Source organism: Athene cunicularia (genome assembly GCF_003259725.1).
Source record: "Athene cunicularia isolate RWA chromosome 2 unlocalized genomic scaffold, athCun1 chr2_part1, whole genome shotgun sequence".
Classification (NCBI taxonomy): Eukaryota; Metazoa; Chordata; class Aves; order Strigiformes; family Strigidae; genus Athene; species Athene cunicularia.
In genome coordinates this window covers 69,232,273-69,248,187 of record NW_020799095.1, presented here as the reverse complement: position 1 = coordinate 69,248,187, position 15,915 = coordinate 69,232,273, and the positions used below count along the sequence as shown (strand labels likewise).

The following is a 15,915-nucleotide window of genomic DNA, read 5'->3' as shown; positions in this document are numbered from 1 at the left end:
TTTTTTTTTTTTTTTTTTTGTTTTGTTTTTTTTTGTTTTTTTTGGTTGGACTGTTTGCAGATCGGGTTTTTTTGTCACCACATCCTAAAACATTTCAAATCAAGTAACCTCTATTTCCAACCTTGTTATCTTAATAAACATAATATTCTTGAGAATTATTAAGAAAGGACAACCATTATTTGGGCAATAAAAACCAGAAGTCACCAAAATATTGGCAGTGAAGGATAGTATGAATACCCTGAACTTATATCAAGAGGAAAGTTAGTATGTTCATGTCTTCCCACCACTGCTTTGATATATATATGTAAGCAAGTTGAAAGGAAAGCCAGGCTTGAAGGAATGAAAGATCAGAAACAGAGAGAACACCTACACTTTTGCCTAAATAAAAATGACCCAAGAAAAATATGACCTAAATAAAAATGTGTGGGTTTGCGTTGTGTGTAAAAGAATAATGCTAAATCCAGGCAGCATAGCTGAAATGATGACCACAGATGTAGGAAATAGTAGAAAAGCACAGAGTATAAGGAAATATAAAGAGACAAGGCTTTTCTACAGCTAGGGAAAGAGGAACAGAAGATATGAAGAGAATTGCAATTGGGCAGTGATGTTTTCTTCAATTCTTACATATTCTTGGATGGCTGTGTGCCCAGCCATCTGAGTCTTACGGTGCAGACAGTAACCTTTGCAACTACACAGTTTTCAAAACTACAATATCATGAACATCCCAGAACATAACATTCACTATTTCAGCTCATGTTTTTCATCTAGATCTATTCATACAGTTGGTTTGGACATGCCTTTTAGCATGCAAGCCAACTGAATATTCATTAATGCCTTTCTAAGCTAGGAATGTTCAGACATGTAAGGTACCTTGCACCTGTGTTTCAGACAACTGGATGGTCAGTGAATTGGATCTTTGAAATGAAAACATCTTCTCAGACTCGAAGAGTGTATGAACTTACCTGTGGTTGCACATTTTCTATAGACCAAACTATTGTCAAATTAAAGGGCAATTTTTGCCCCTCAGTGGTCCAGTTCTCATTTAACACTCTCAAGAAAATAGCTATTAAAAGAATCAGGAAAAATAAATAATTTAGTTTGAGGAAGTAACACTCCAAAGTTCGACAATTATGTTTGTTTACTCCTGAAACAAATCCTACTGTATGCCAGGGACTTCAGATACATTGACTGTAGAGCTACATACTGCCTCAAAACAGAAGGCATTGGAGGGTTTGAAAGATCTTGGTGTTACAGCCTTTTTGTTTCAGATTATTTTAAATTATCTTCAAAGACAAAGACACTCATAAAGGTAAGGAAAATCTTCCAGCCAGAAGACATTTTAAAAGGGTAAACATCAACTTTTAACTTCTTAGAGCTTTCTCCCTCATGGGTATTTTGTTGCAAGTCACCAGTTTTCCCTCAGTATTATCCCCCAGGCTCTTCCTTGCTATCTGTGTATATAGGATATTTAAAAGGTTATCTGCATCTGATTTAAAAAATAAAAAATCAAGAGAGGGGAAAAAAAAAAGCCCCCAAAGCATCAGCTTTTGAATTTCTGTTGAAACTGTTAGCTATTTATACATTTATCATTTCAAACAAGGTGTAGGTCAAACATTTCTAAAGTTCCCTTTTCTATTATGTTAATTCCTTGAGTGAATGAATGTACTGTGATGAACTGGACTCTACTTTTCCTGAGCTATGGATTGGAATAGAAATCTTTTCAGTTTTATCAACTCTTCCTTTTTGGACAAGCAGGTACAATTTTTAAATTGAAAGATAAATTGAACTAAAAGGAATTGGAGAGTTCAGACTAAACTACGTTCCCATTTCTTAAACTATTCTGAGGCATGATGCCATTTTAAGTGCAACGCATAACCAGGTATAAACTCTGAGTTTGGAAACCTCCCAAGAGAGTTATAACTATTCTCCATGAAGGTGGCAAAATGCATCTTGCTGGTGATTTTACACCTGCTGGAAGGATGCCCATAACTTAGACTATCTTCCCCCTAAGTCTTTCCAACAACTGATTGATGCTATTGCACTTTGTGCTTGCACAGAGTGGAATTGTCTCTTTTAGAGATTAGCTTTAAAATGGAAGACCACTGCTATTGGGATTATTCTAGGAAAAAAAAAAACCACAAAAAAACAACTAAGTCACATATACACATTTTAAAATTATTTTCTCAGAGACTGAGAAAGGCAGTGGCAGGAAACCTATCCCAGTGACTAGTAGGACCATGTTGACCACTCAGTCTCATTATCACTTCTCATCAAATTGATAAATGGCTTGCACTCAAGTATCAATGTGTAAAAAAAAGTAAAATGGAGAAGTCAAATTAATCTTCTTGGCTCTTGTATAAAAACTAGCAGGGTTTCATTAAAACTTTTATACATGCCCAGTGCCTTGCATTTACCATGCAGCCTTGTAGCACTGAACACCATTAGATGTAGCTTCCAGTTACCTGACAAAAAAAGAGGAAAAAATATTCAGCTACTAATCCCTACTCATATTTGCATTAGTTTCTGAGTAGACTTGTAAAGTATTTGCATAAGGGGTAGGGACATGAGAACAATTAGATGGATGTAGAAAATCATGAAGTAAAACCCCTACACTGTTTTGAAAATGTTATTTGTGCAGCAGTCATAGCAGATTGAAATTAAATATGAGTATTGTGTATGATTCTACAGTACAGAGATCTGTTGACACATAGGAAAAGAAATTACAAAAAACAGTTTTAATATACATGAGTTAATTATGTTACCGTATAGGACATCTGGGCATGTGCACATGGGAGACACGGGGCAGTGAATCTGTGAATGAGCTCTGTGGCAAGGAGTGAACTAGTGGTGGAGACTGGATAAAGGGCTGTGTGCTCCTCTCTGGCTAAGAATCTCACCTGCAGTAATTTTTTGTTTGCCTTCTCTCTATCATCTGCTGAAGCTTTTCACTTGCTTGCTTTCTCTCCATTGCCCACACTGGGACTGGACCAACAGAACACTGTTAGACTCGTGGTGGTGGTAACTAGTCTTGCTGCATCTATTTTGTTTGCTTGCTTGGGTGTTCTGACTTTTCCATTATTTTCCCTTCTGTCCTATCACTATTATCAGTTATTTTGTTAAAAAAATCTTACAAGGTTTGTGTGGCATCTGACCTTGCGTCTTAATCTCGCTCTTGAGATCATTTAAGACCCTCTCTATTATTGGATATTTGGTGAAAAAAGAAAAAAAATTTAAACAATCTCATGTTTTCAGAATCTATTTCAGCTTCCATGTTTTGAATTTCAGTTAAAGACCATTAACAGTGTTAAACTTCTGTTTACTAGTGTTAAACTTATTAAGTATAATACTTATGGTCCAAGGAGAAATAAGAACAGACTATCCAACTAGCTTGAAAGATAAGCAAATATAACTTTTAGAGATGATATGCCACTTCATTCACTATAACTCTTCCAGTTATCATGACTTTTAAAATTATACAAAGTATGTATAACACTCTAACCACAGAAGTGAAAAAGGTCCTGGACTAAGCTTAGTGTTCAAGCTATTGTCTACAAGCACATTTACATATGTCAATCTAAGCCATAGCTATGTCTACCTAAGCAAGTTCGTGTCTTACAGTTCTTTTTATGTGCTTTGCTTCACTTCTATGTTTGGAGTCTTGGAGTCTCAGAGAGTGGTTTGTGTCTTCTTAGGACTATGGTTCACTGTGTTCACCAGGGCATGACTTGCATGTGACTCAAGGTCTTCTGGCAACTAGTTATGAGTGGATATGTGATGTGAGCCTCGAACTGGCACAGACTTCATGGCCAGTGAAAATCTGATGCAGATACAAACCTGGAACTGTGATGTTTCCCCCATTTTTCACCATACCAGCTGGTAAAGAATACCAGCTGGTAATCCATTTGATTACAACTTGATTAGCACTGTTAGCCAGACTGTTTTCCCTAGTGGCACCCATACAGTCATTGGCATGCTCTTTCTTTTCCTTGTGTCCAAGTCATACAATAATAAATACATAGGACACACTACCTTTCAGTTCTGTGAAAACAGATCTCTTCTAAGCTATAGTTTGAATGACGCCACTGTTAGTTAGGCTAATTTTTCATCTTTTTAGGGTTTTTTGATTAATTTTGCTATCCTTGACTATATCCATCCTTCCTTCCTTTCTTTCTTTCTGACCTATGCGTGCTGTATCTCCTCTAATACTTCACTTGATAGTTTGAGATACCAGCTCCTAATGAGACCCCACTGGTTTTATGAAACATGTCTCTTGCAGTGCTAGGTGTTTCTGATTGAATGAACAGTCCTACTGACTTCACCATTTTAGAGAAAAAGCACAACCCCAAAGCAGTCTGCCTGTTTGACCTTTAAGGGCAGATTTTAAACAGAGACACATTCAATACATCCAGCATCTCTCCTTAACAGAACAAATACTGACACTGAGCTCCCCAAGAAGGCAAAAACTGCCTTGGAACATCTATCCTCAGCTCTGTTGGATGTAGACTGCACTAAAAAAAAAAAAAAAAAAAAAAAAAAAAAAAAGTCTAAAAGAACAGTAATCCATTCCAGTACTATTTCACTGTGAAGAACTGGAGTTTCACCTGGAGTTTCACTGTAGGTTTCTGTTCTTCCTCAACCTTCCCAAGATTTGTCAATCTAAAGAGGCAACTGGGAATGCTCACTTCAGTATTTCATTTACAGTGCCTGGTACATCTGAGCAAAGTTATAATCAGATAATTTGAACACTGGGGATCATTGCCTTAAGCAGTTGGGTTGAGTATGCCATCAGTATACCCTACCCAAGTGACTTAACCCCTCTTCCCTTGTTACCAGGCAACGCTTTTAAGAAACTCATGAACAGACTTGTTCAGGGCTGGAAATCCACAGCCTCTGAACAAGTGTATCTCGCTTTGGTTTCAGGCACATGACAACTGTGGCTTCTTCAGTGTTCACTAAAAGACTGGTGGATGCTACAATGCATTCCTCAACAACTGTCTGTTAATTATATCCTGTGTCATCCAGCAAAACTCAGTATCATGTAGGGTGTGACAGTCTGATGAAACCATAGTTAATGACTCAAAGATCCAATAAAGAACTTTGGTAAAGGAAACTGTGTATATGCTGTACAGGTAATGGCAGGAATACTCAGCAAGAGGAGAGGGTCATGAGGAGGTAAGACCACATTTTTCTGGGGCTGAACTTCATTATCTTGAGTGATTCTGTAAAGAACCAATAGAGACGCCATTTTCATGATGCATATGCAAAAAGGAAAGGTCAGACAATGGTCATACCTGCGTGTAGGGGGGAGTAACTCCTCAACGATCCCCAAGCCCACCAACACATTTCCAGAGGAATCTGAAGGTATGAATTACACATGTACCAAACCAAGGAGAATTCCAGAAGTGTAGACTGCACATGATGCGAATTAACAGTATGAGTCCAACTGCCCACCTGGAGGAGGGGCAAGGAATTATAAGAGGACATGAGTCAAAGCCCCAGGTGGCAGTACCTCTCTGGAACAGGACTAACGATGGAACCAGGACTGGTGAAATCTTCCTCTTTGTCTTTCTCTTTCACTCTCTTTCTCTCCTTTTATCTCCCATTCTCTATCCTTGTATCCCTACATACAAGCCAAGGCTCATCAGGGCATGTTTAAGGCTTATTGTGGCTTGTTTTAAGATCTGACACTAGTCGGTATATGTTGTAAGGTTTGTCAGTGTTATGAGGTTTACTGCTTCTTGCAGAGGTTACATGGCTTACTGACAAGGTTTCATACCAAATATCTGTTGTGAGTGAATAAAAATTGAGTTTTGTGAATCAAAGAATCCTTGGTGTCATTTCACCTTAATCCTGGCCCTGGAATGAGCAAATTGAGTCATGGTCCCAACAAATTGGGGCATGACATAGGGATACATCCAGTAGAGTAGCTAACAAATGCTTCATTCTCTATGGGAATAAAAACATACTATTCAGCCAGGTCAGCCACCAGTATCTTCTGCTACTCTTTAATGAAGCAAGAAGTCACACGCTCCAACATACACAGAGGCTTCCAACGGAATAGTCCTTTTGCAAACAGAAAAATATAAACCCTCTGTACACTTCAATTTAAGGTAAATGATGAATCTAACCAGTTGTAGTCATAAACTCCTTGTTAAGCTGGATCCCAAAAGAGTTTGAGAAAAAGTTTCATCTCAGCGCCAACTGAGAATCAATCAGCTTCCAGGACAATCTTACAGGAAGTTTTTGATACCACTGATATTATGAAAAAACAAAGGTTGTACCATGTGTTTTGAGAAACCATCATAGTTCCTGTCCTCTGCACTACAAGAAAAAGTAGAAAAGAACCAGTCCTTCAAAAGAAAAGAAACTGAAATGTGTTTTACTCTGACAATCTTGACCTGTACTGAAATATCTAGGAGCCCACACCTGTATCCCCTAAAGCAAGCTTTCATATCCTTGCCATAAATTGATGCCTGAAATAACCCTCTTCACTACATATGTGTTAAGTCTTGCAGAGAAAAAAATAAATTTCTAAATCTTGTTGTCCCTCAAATGTTGATTTCACTACACTGCAGTGTCTTCAATAAGATTTCTGAAGTTGCATAGCTGTGGACAACTTGCTTTTTCCATCCACTAGAGTTACACCAAAAAAATCCCAAGTCGAAACTATTAAAGGATAAGCTGTCCTCTTTCACCTTGGCAGCTGAGTCCTAGACATGGCAGATCACAATTAATTTATTCAGTTTGCAGAATATCTTTTCTCCCTTTAGATTCTTCTTTATAGATCCCTATCACAAGAATCTGCTCTAGATGAAAAATCAACCTCTACAGAACTTCAGTGCCACAGAGCTGGGTTCCCTTCACCTGAAAGGGAAGGCATTTTACGCTCAATCAGAGACACACCAAATATTAAGCCTGCATATGAGCACTTTTAATTAAAAATCCTACTCTCTAGTCTCTCATTGCACAAAATGACTTTACAAAACAAAAAATTATGGTAGAAACACTCTTTAGGAGTCAAAATACAGAAGTTTTTAAAAGGTTTTAGTAAGTCTTCCTCCTACCACTACAACAGCAACACTTCATTGTAATTTTTTTTTTTTTTTTTTTTGTCCCACATTATGTCAAAACCTTTGAAATGAAGACAACATGCTCTTTTATATTACCCTCTCCAGAATCAATATTCTTGGTAGCTTCTTCATCAAAAAGAGAAGTCCATTCAAAATTCCTGCCCAGAACAGTTTCTGTCTTCCGTTTCTTTCAAAAAATTGTTTTGTTTAGTCTTTCTTTAAAATGGACTGTTTCTTCAACAACAGCTCTATGCATGTCTGCTCTTATATGCTTTTATATTGACAAAGCATGGACTTTCATGAAAATGCATCTTTTTACTTCTGTTGTCAAATTCTACGTAAAATAGTTTTCACTGGATTATGGACTATACGAAGCAATACTAAAAATACTAAGCAATAGGATGGAATACTAGCAATACTAACTTAAAACAATGTATTTAATTCCAATACATATAGCTTTAACTAGAGTACAAGCAACATTTGAGGCTTCCCTACTTTACATGTTTATGACTAGGTGGTATGCTGTCCTGGATTCCATTCACACTTCTGTTACACACTACTCTTGAGGTGTTTTAAAACAATGCCACTTTTGGGATAGCTGTCTTTCAGTCTTTATCCAGTTAAATATGTGGGACCCTCCTTCAGGTATCAGTTCTGTGGTATATTACCCACACTATCAATAGACACAAATAATTACTAAAAGAAAATGACAGGCTACAAACCAGCAACTGTTCTTGAAACTGTGTCATGTATGCATATATATTGCTAATACTCCAAGTCCTTTTCTCAGAATCCTGTCTGTGTTGGGATTCTCGAACTGAGAGGAATTAAGTGAAGTTGACATGTTCTGCCCTTTACACCATCAAAGATAATGGATGTCCTTTGCTTAGAAGCACACAATTATGAATACTACCAGGATAATCCTTTCTAGTAACAGTTCTAATATGACACATGCAAAATTATATATGAATTTATGTGCAAATATATGATAAATTATCTCTGAAGATACTAAAACCCACTACAGTGCAATTAAGAAATTCAGTTGCTCAAAATACTGAAAAATTCATGTCAGTTGATTACTCAATAAAACTACTGTGATGAAAATTGCTGGAAAAAGTCACTATTTCAAAACAGAGTGGGAAAAATATTTGCAAGAATAAAAAAAACCACCCACCAAGATCTGCTGAAATAATAAACTCTATTTTGGATGAAGAATGTATTTGTAAATTTATTTTTGAATGACTATGTATTAAGACGCTTCTGGTACACAGTAGTGCTTCCTTTAGGTGACAACTATTAGAGTATAATTTTTTGATTTAAAAGAAAAACATTTTTTCCAGATTTACTCAAAATAAACTGAAGTTTTTCAGAACAACTTTGAAAATGCATAATACTTTGTAATTGCACCAATTTATTTGAAAAATGATAAATGAGCCTCAAAACTAGATACTAACAAAAGCAAATAAAAATTATTAATCAGTTTTCCATATGTTAAGAAAGAATAATAAAGCCTACATACACTTTCTGCATAGAACAAGACATAAAGGAAGTATTAACCATTAGTCTAAACCCAAATATGAATAAAATGGCTTTTCTGATATGAGGTTTAAGCTTCTTTTTAAATATCCTTTCATCTGAAATTGGGAAAAGTACTTGTCTCAGAATTACTGTCTTCTAGTAAATTTTTGCAAAGATAGCTGGAAGATAAATTCTGTAATACATATATAGGGCTGGTTTCTCACACTGCTTTATGGCTTCAACCTTTACTAAAAATTACAGTTGTAATTATTATTTGAGGTTCTGCATATAGAGAATTAATTTACATCATTTTGATTTCTACCCTAAGGATACTGTGTATTACATGAAGGAAAGGATGACCATCCTTTCTTATCATAATAATAAATATTGACCTGAAACAACCAGTGAATATCCATAATCAGTCAATATGCATTTTGCCACCATTTCACAAGCATGTGATTTAAACAAGGAACTCCTCAGCTGTTACTGGATTACATATCCCATTCATTTACTGAACCTCATTTCCATCATATTATTCTAGTAGAACATTCTCAAGCCAACTTAAACAGTGAATAAGTGAAGGCATAAATTGCATTGTGAATTGTAGACCTGGTTTCAAGAGTAATATTCAGCAGTTTTCAAGCTCCCTCGACAGATGTAAAGATCCAGGATGAGAAACAAGAAAAAAATATATCAGTTGTGAGCCTAAAACCCAAGCAGTTGTAAAGCACAAATCCAGATGAATCTGGTAGCCTCAGTTTTGGAATTTCTGGTAATTCTTTCACTGGCACATTTGTCATCTAACTATTATTTTCACTGTTAAAAATCACATTTAGTGCTTATTTTTGACTGAAACCTCTCCGTGATAAACATTCTCTCCTAGTCACTGGCTACAAATCATTGAGTTCTAAGTTGCTTTCCTACTATCTCACAGAATTTCCAAATATGATCTCCAAACATGTTGCAAAGAAATTAACAAGAAAGTGGCATTTTATGTCATCTATCTATCCAAATCATGCCGACTTTGGATAAAATCAGATAAAAGGAAACATCCAAAAATATTTTGACTATAAAACACAGATGGCCTTTGGAAATGTAAGTGCAACATCAAGGAAAAGTGATAGTTACTCTAAAATTTATGTACTATGATTTTAATTTTTTTTTTTTTTTATATATAATAGTTAAAGAATTTGGACTATTATTAATTATTTTAATTAACAATATTAATTAACATAATAATTTTTTAGCTCCACATATAATCTTAGTTTCCTTTTGCTTCCTTAGTATAAAACTCTCCCTGTACAAATTCAATTCTATGATACTCTTAATTTTGCATGTGTTTTCTGCACTTTTCCCAAATTTGTCAAGAAATAATATAGGCAACTTTCTATACTCAAGTTAATTTGAAATTTGCTTGCTCAGTTTAACAACTTTATTGCTCTAAGCAGAGAGGAAAAGGTGAAAGTGCAATCTTAACTGCTCCTCAAATTTCTTCTCAGTTCTTTACTCTTTATTTGCCATTTTACTTATCTTTACTCATCACTTCACATTTGCAAACACGTATTTTCTCTCAACCAAAGCAATTCTGCGTTTATTAAGATCATTCTCTCTTTTTTTTCTAATTAAGATGGATTACCCTATAAAAATGTTAACCATTTTACCTCTAAAGAGTCTTCCTTCACTCGACTGGAAGAAAATTAAGGAACACCACTCACACTTTATGATTAGAATCATAAATATTCAGAAATAATGCACTAAAAAAAAATAAAAAATCAGAACGTTTCTGAAGGAGCCTAAATAATTTGAAATTCAGAGTTCCTTGTTAAACTTTTTATTTCCTGGGGCTTCTAGGAGCAATACACTTCCAAATATAATAGCATAGTGTTTTGATACAGTGACACTTCCTGCTTTGTGGGCAAGATCAATATTCATAAGCTATGAGCCAGACCTGGACAGAGGAGCCTGCCTAGATACTTTGGAACACTTGGAAGTCATGACTTTACACTTAATAAGTGTATGAAATGAATATAGGGACTATTTAAAATGCTCTCAACATGCCTTGAAAATGGATGTATCATTCAAATGCTAATGCTAAACTTACAGTCCCAAAGAAACAAATAAAAGTGGAAATAAAAAGGCAGTTCACTCATTCATAATTTTGTGCTCTTAAATTTTTACTTAGTATTTAGTTTTTGTAAATTTTAATAAACATTTCCTTTCTCAAACCACCCAACATTCTTAATCCTTTCAGAAAACATTTTATACCATGATAATCCCATGCACCAGTATATGCTGAGGACCAACTGGCCTGCAAGCAACTTTACAGAGGGACCTTGGGGTCCTTGTGGAGAGCAAGATGACCATGAGTCAGCAATGTACCCTTGCAGCAAAGAAAGTCAACAGCACTCGGGGCTCCATTAGGAAAAGCACCACCAGAAGATCAAGAGAAATGATCCTTTCTCTCTGCTCTGTCCTGGTGAGACACATCTGGAATACTGTGTCCAGTTCTGGACTCCCCAGTAGAAGAGAGATATAGAGCTGCTAGAGAGAGTCCAGCAAAAGCCTGCTATGTTGATCGAGGGACTGGAGCATTTTTCATATGGGGAGAGGCTGAGACTGAGAAGGTTCAGCAGGGACCTTATTAATGTAGATAAACACCTGATGGGAAGGAGTGATGGAGACAGACCCAGTCTCTTTTCAGTGGTGCCCATGGCAATATGCACCAATTGAAATACAAGAAATTCCCTTTAAATATAGGAAGAACCTTTTTTTTTTTTTCCTGAGTGGGTGGTCCAACACTTGAACAGGTTGCTCAGAGAGAATGTGGAGTCTCCACCTTTGGAGATATTTAAAATCTGACCAGACATAGTCCTGAGTAAGCTCTAGGTGACCTTGCTTTGAGCAGGGGGGTTTGAACTAAATGATCTACAGAGATGCCTTACAACCTCAGCTATTCTGTGATCTTCAAAAAGTATTGCTCTGCAATAAAACATGTAAAAAATTAAAATCTGTATTATAAAAAATTAAATTTCTGTGTTTATCACCAACCATTGGTGCTAACTAGTAGCCATTACTGCTAATACAGACTTGTATTTTCAAGCAAATTACCATTTTGAGTTATTTCCCTGTACCTCTTTGCATGTTATTGTGGCATTAATTGTTAGATATTTTTTCAATAAATCACATGGCAAAACATAAGGGTCAACTGAAAATAATTTAAAGGAAATTTCCAGTGTCCTTTATGCATGCATCTAGCAAGCCATACAGTCATATGTGCACTTATTCTGAATTCTGTTTTAGTTTACTTCCCAACCAACTAATTTCTATCACACAGTTGTTAACAAATTTTACTCATTGCAGTTTATTGAAATTCATGGAGAGTTAAAAACGAAGAATTTTTTTTTTTTCTTCAAAATAAGTTGCATTTTTCAGACATAAGCACAAAAAAAAAAAAGCATTATCTTGTGTGAAACATAAAATATTCAAAGAGAAAGAGTTGAAAAAGATTTTTATAATGAATTATAAAATATTTTTTCACTGAAGAGATACTGAGTGGGCTGTTGATAGAAATGATTAGCTAATGCAAATAAATTTATCAAAGATATCTTAATTTATTTCATTCATCTATTTCTGTATAACTTTAACTAGCAACATTAATTTAGTGATTTTAACAGGACAAAAAATATATATAAATATTGCCTGGAAATCTGCTTCTTATGTATTAGAAACATAGAAACTTAGGGCTCTGTAGAAAGATAAGTAAATTTGACAACTATACAGAAATCTTAATGAGAAACCTACCTTGCCTACATACTGATAATCAGATCCTGTGTATTCCTCTAAAAGAAAAAACTGGTTCCACATCCAGCCTCGCTTCTGACGATGAATTGCTTTTCCATCATGCCCTGATGTACGTCCTCCAAAGCTTTTGGGTCTGACATCAGGAGTCCTTCTGAATAGCATTTCTGTATGGCAGGGATGTGGCAGCCACATCCAGAGCAGCAGAAGTAATAGGACTTGCTGTACTGTCATAGTTCTCTGCTGCTGCTGCTCTTCAAGCTGGTCAGCAATAGAGTCTACAGTTTTGTTTTTCTTGACTTGATATTTATGTCTCTACTTGCTGATGCAGCCAAACAGGTTCCAGCAATTCATCTCTGAACTGTACATAATAATCAAATCCTGAAAGTAAACAGAGAAGAGACCACGTAAGTTAAAATGCATTCACTCCTTAGCGTCCAACATCCCCTGCTACTGTACCCTGTAGATAAAAAAAAAACATGATGACATAGAAAACAACCTAGTTAGGAATAGAAAGGTTATCCAGACAGGGAGTAGTACACTGTGGATATGTTAGGTAGCTGGTGTCAAAACACTTCCTAAGAAAGAGTGCCCTGAGATCATTTCTCCATGAAAGACTTTCAATTTAGAAACTTTTAAGTGTTCTTTCTATAGACTGGGGGATTAATATTACCAAAACTTACATATTAAATACTTCTGCTTTTACTTCAAATCTTTTCCACCCAATTTGACTTACAAGCTTTCCAGTGTTTTATTAATCTTACTGCTAACACAAAGTAGTTTTAGAAATGAGGAAATGGTAAAACACTAGTTCTCCAGGGTATTTGAAATCGTAAAAGAGAACATCACATGCATCAGAAGAAATACAACATGACAAGAAGTGAACTTTTAAATAGAAAAACCTCTTTAGATGAACTTGCAATATGAACTGATGGAAACTTAGCCATAAAATTTAGGAACTATTTAAAAAATAAGGGTCTCTTGCAAATAGCCTGAATAACTGATTTTGGAAAGTACTGAAATTAATAACAAAAGACAAGCCTCTCTTAACTCATTTTTGTTTCGTCTTTTTTTTTTTTTTTTTTTTTGGGGGGGTCTTGTTTTTGTTTTGTTTTTTTTTAGTTTTTTCCTTCTTCTGACAGAACGATGAGATGTTATTCCAGCCAGACAAATTTAGCCAGGTTCTCTTCACTTTACTTCTGTTCAAGCATTTATAGAGTAACGATTTTTGTTAGTGACATCATTCAGTAATGTTTTTCAGTAATTCATGAAAATGTCAGTAATTCATTAATATTTCCTTATTTCAGTAAATCATGAAAACCTATTCTTTGTCTTCTCAATAGGGTATAGTTTCTGCAAATTTTAATCAGGGTGGGTTTTTTCTTTAGCATGCCTACAGAAAACAAAATGCATGGATGGTGGTTGCAGTTCCTTCCTTGTATATTCCTATACACGTGGCACAAAACTCAAGTAGTAAAAAGCTTGGGTTGTTTTTTCTTCACTTTTCTGATTTTGATAGATAGATAACATTACTGCCCACAAAAATCCCATGTGTCCTCTTATTTAAATAATTTTTTTTTTTTTTTTTTTTTTTTTGAAGTAGAGCTATGTATAACTTCCAGAAATTCTTTCTGTGTTTCCGTTTGATATTGATGTTCTACTTAAGATATTTTCAGTAAGCCTGTGTTGATTAAAAGAGTTTGCAATAATATGTCAGGGGTTTAGAGTAGAAAGCTTATGAAATGTAGTGATTACTTACAGTTAACTCTGTCTGCGTGCATGTGTGTGTTTGTGTTAACAGATTCAGTTCAGGAACCAACTTTTGTATTCAGAGTTAATTTGTCTCAGAGAATGTTTTTCCTTCTCCTTCAAAATGTGGAAGTCTAAAGTACTTCTCAAAGCCACTGCTTTCAAGGACTTCAGCACAAAGGCTGTTCACAGTAACTCAGGTGTTCATTTTCATTTGTTTAAATAAACACCAGGTTATGTATTGTTTCTTCTACCACTTCTTTTCTCCTAAAATTTTGACATTTACTTGATGTCTGAATTCTAAATACTAGAATAAACTATTCTAATGTAAACCACTAATAAAATGTGCTGAATTATATCAGCATGTGCAAACTGGCGATGTCCTCCATCTTGGAAATTATTTGTCACAACTGTTATTTACATTCTTTTGAAACAAATGTATACTGAGTAAGAGAGGAGGGCTATGATTTATTCTCAGATACTTAGAAATGTTTCTTCTCAAAGACCAAAGGCATTTCAAACTTGAAATTAGCTCTTCAGGATATTATCAGTTTTTCCTATAAATTGGAAAGCGATTGCTGGGTTTTTTTTGAAAAGAAGGTAATTTTATTTTTTTTTTTGGTCTGGGATTATTTTTTTTTTCCTTCCTGTCACCATCAATATCTATATTCCATTAATCACACATTATTATTTGATGTAGAAGTGTTGTTAAATATCTCTTGGGAAATAGTCCTTCAATATTAGGGGTTGTTACTGAATTTCCTTCTTGTTAAATTAGGTCACCAGAATGAAAGCTCAGATGAAATTTGTTAGAGTAATAAAAGTAGCTAATGCACATGGACTTGGCAAGCATGACTGCTTAATGCATGTATGTACCAGCAAGGTCTTTTCCCTCCTTTGAGACTCCTGTTGGAGTTCAGCTTCCCACTTTAAATGTAAGGAGTCTGATAGTAATCTACACTAAAGCAATAACATTTACCTTTAAAAATAAACTAGCAAAAAAGAAAAAAAACAGACTGAACTAATAACAAGTAAAAGGAATGGAATAAAGGAAATGTTTGAAGAGAATTAGATGAAAGAAACCTTTTAATATATAACTACAGAAAACATACAGAAGTCCCAGGTCTGTAATACACTGCATATCTGGGTTCTGTGCTACCCTGCCAGAGCTGCAACATTCAATAGAGGAAGATAAATTTATGATCTGTTTCTTTAATTCTTTAGAAAACTAATTGGAAAGTGTCTACATTTTGGTGAAAATCTTATTTTAGAAAAGGGCCTGAGAACACAGAAGAATTGTAATAGTTTTGCTGGCTTCAAGTATTTTTTTAAAAGAACTGAAATAGTTTAAAATAGGTTTAAACAGTTTGAAATTAAACTCTTTCACCAGTGTATATCCTCAAATCTCTCTCTACCTCTTCTTCCAGAAGATCACTTCTCATTTTTTTGTCATGATAAAAAGGAAACAGAAAAAACAAACAAACAAAAAAATAAAGCTATCTAAAAACTATCAAATACATGCAAGGTTCCATATTTCTGTGTAATATTATCTAAATTACCTTAAACTTACTACAGAGGAACATTATGCTCAACTCTGCTCTTGTTTATACAGGTTTTTGTTTTGGAATTATTTTTTAATGAGTATTCTTAGAACAATATCTGGTATGGATGAGATGGATCAATGACCCCTGAAGCTACTAATCATTTCACTACTTTCCACAGGTTAATAATTTCTACATCTCTCAGAACTTAGAATATTTTTTCTTTTCGTTGCAACTCC

The 15,915-nt window shown here is 35.0% G+C and overlaps 1 protein-coding gene across 6 annotated transcripts in view; it reads right to left on the bottom strand.

Moving 5' to 3' along the window:
- CDH10 (cadherin 10) overlaps positions 1-15,915 on the bottom strand; it is a 103,564-nt gene that overhangs the window by 52,148 nt on the left and 35,501 nt on the right. For all 6 annotated transcript variants that reach the window (XM_026842155.1, XM_026842151.1, XM_026842149.1 and 3 more), the window contains one exon: positions 12,390-12,767. In XM_026842155.1, the coding sequence (XP_026697956.1) occupies positions 12,390-12,620 (231 nt within the window). In that variant the 5' untranslated portion in view covers positions 12,621-12,767. The remainder of the gene's footprint in view (positions 1-12,389; positions 12,768-15,915) is intronic.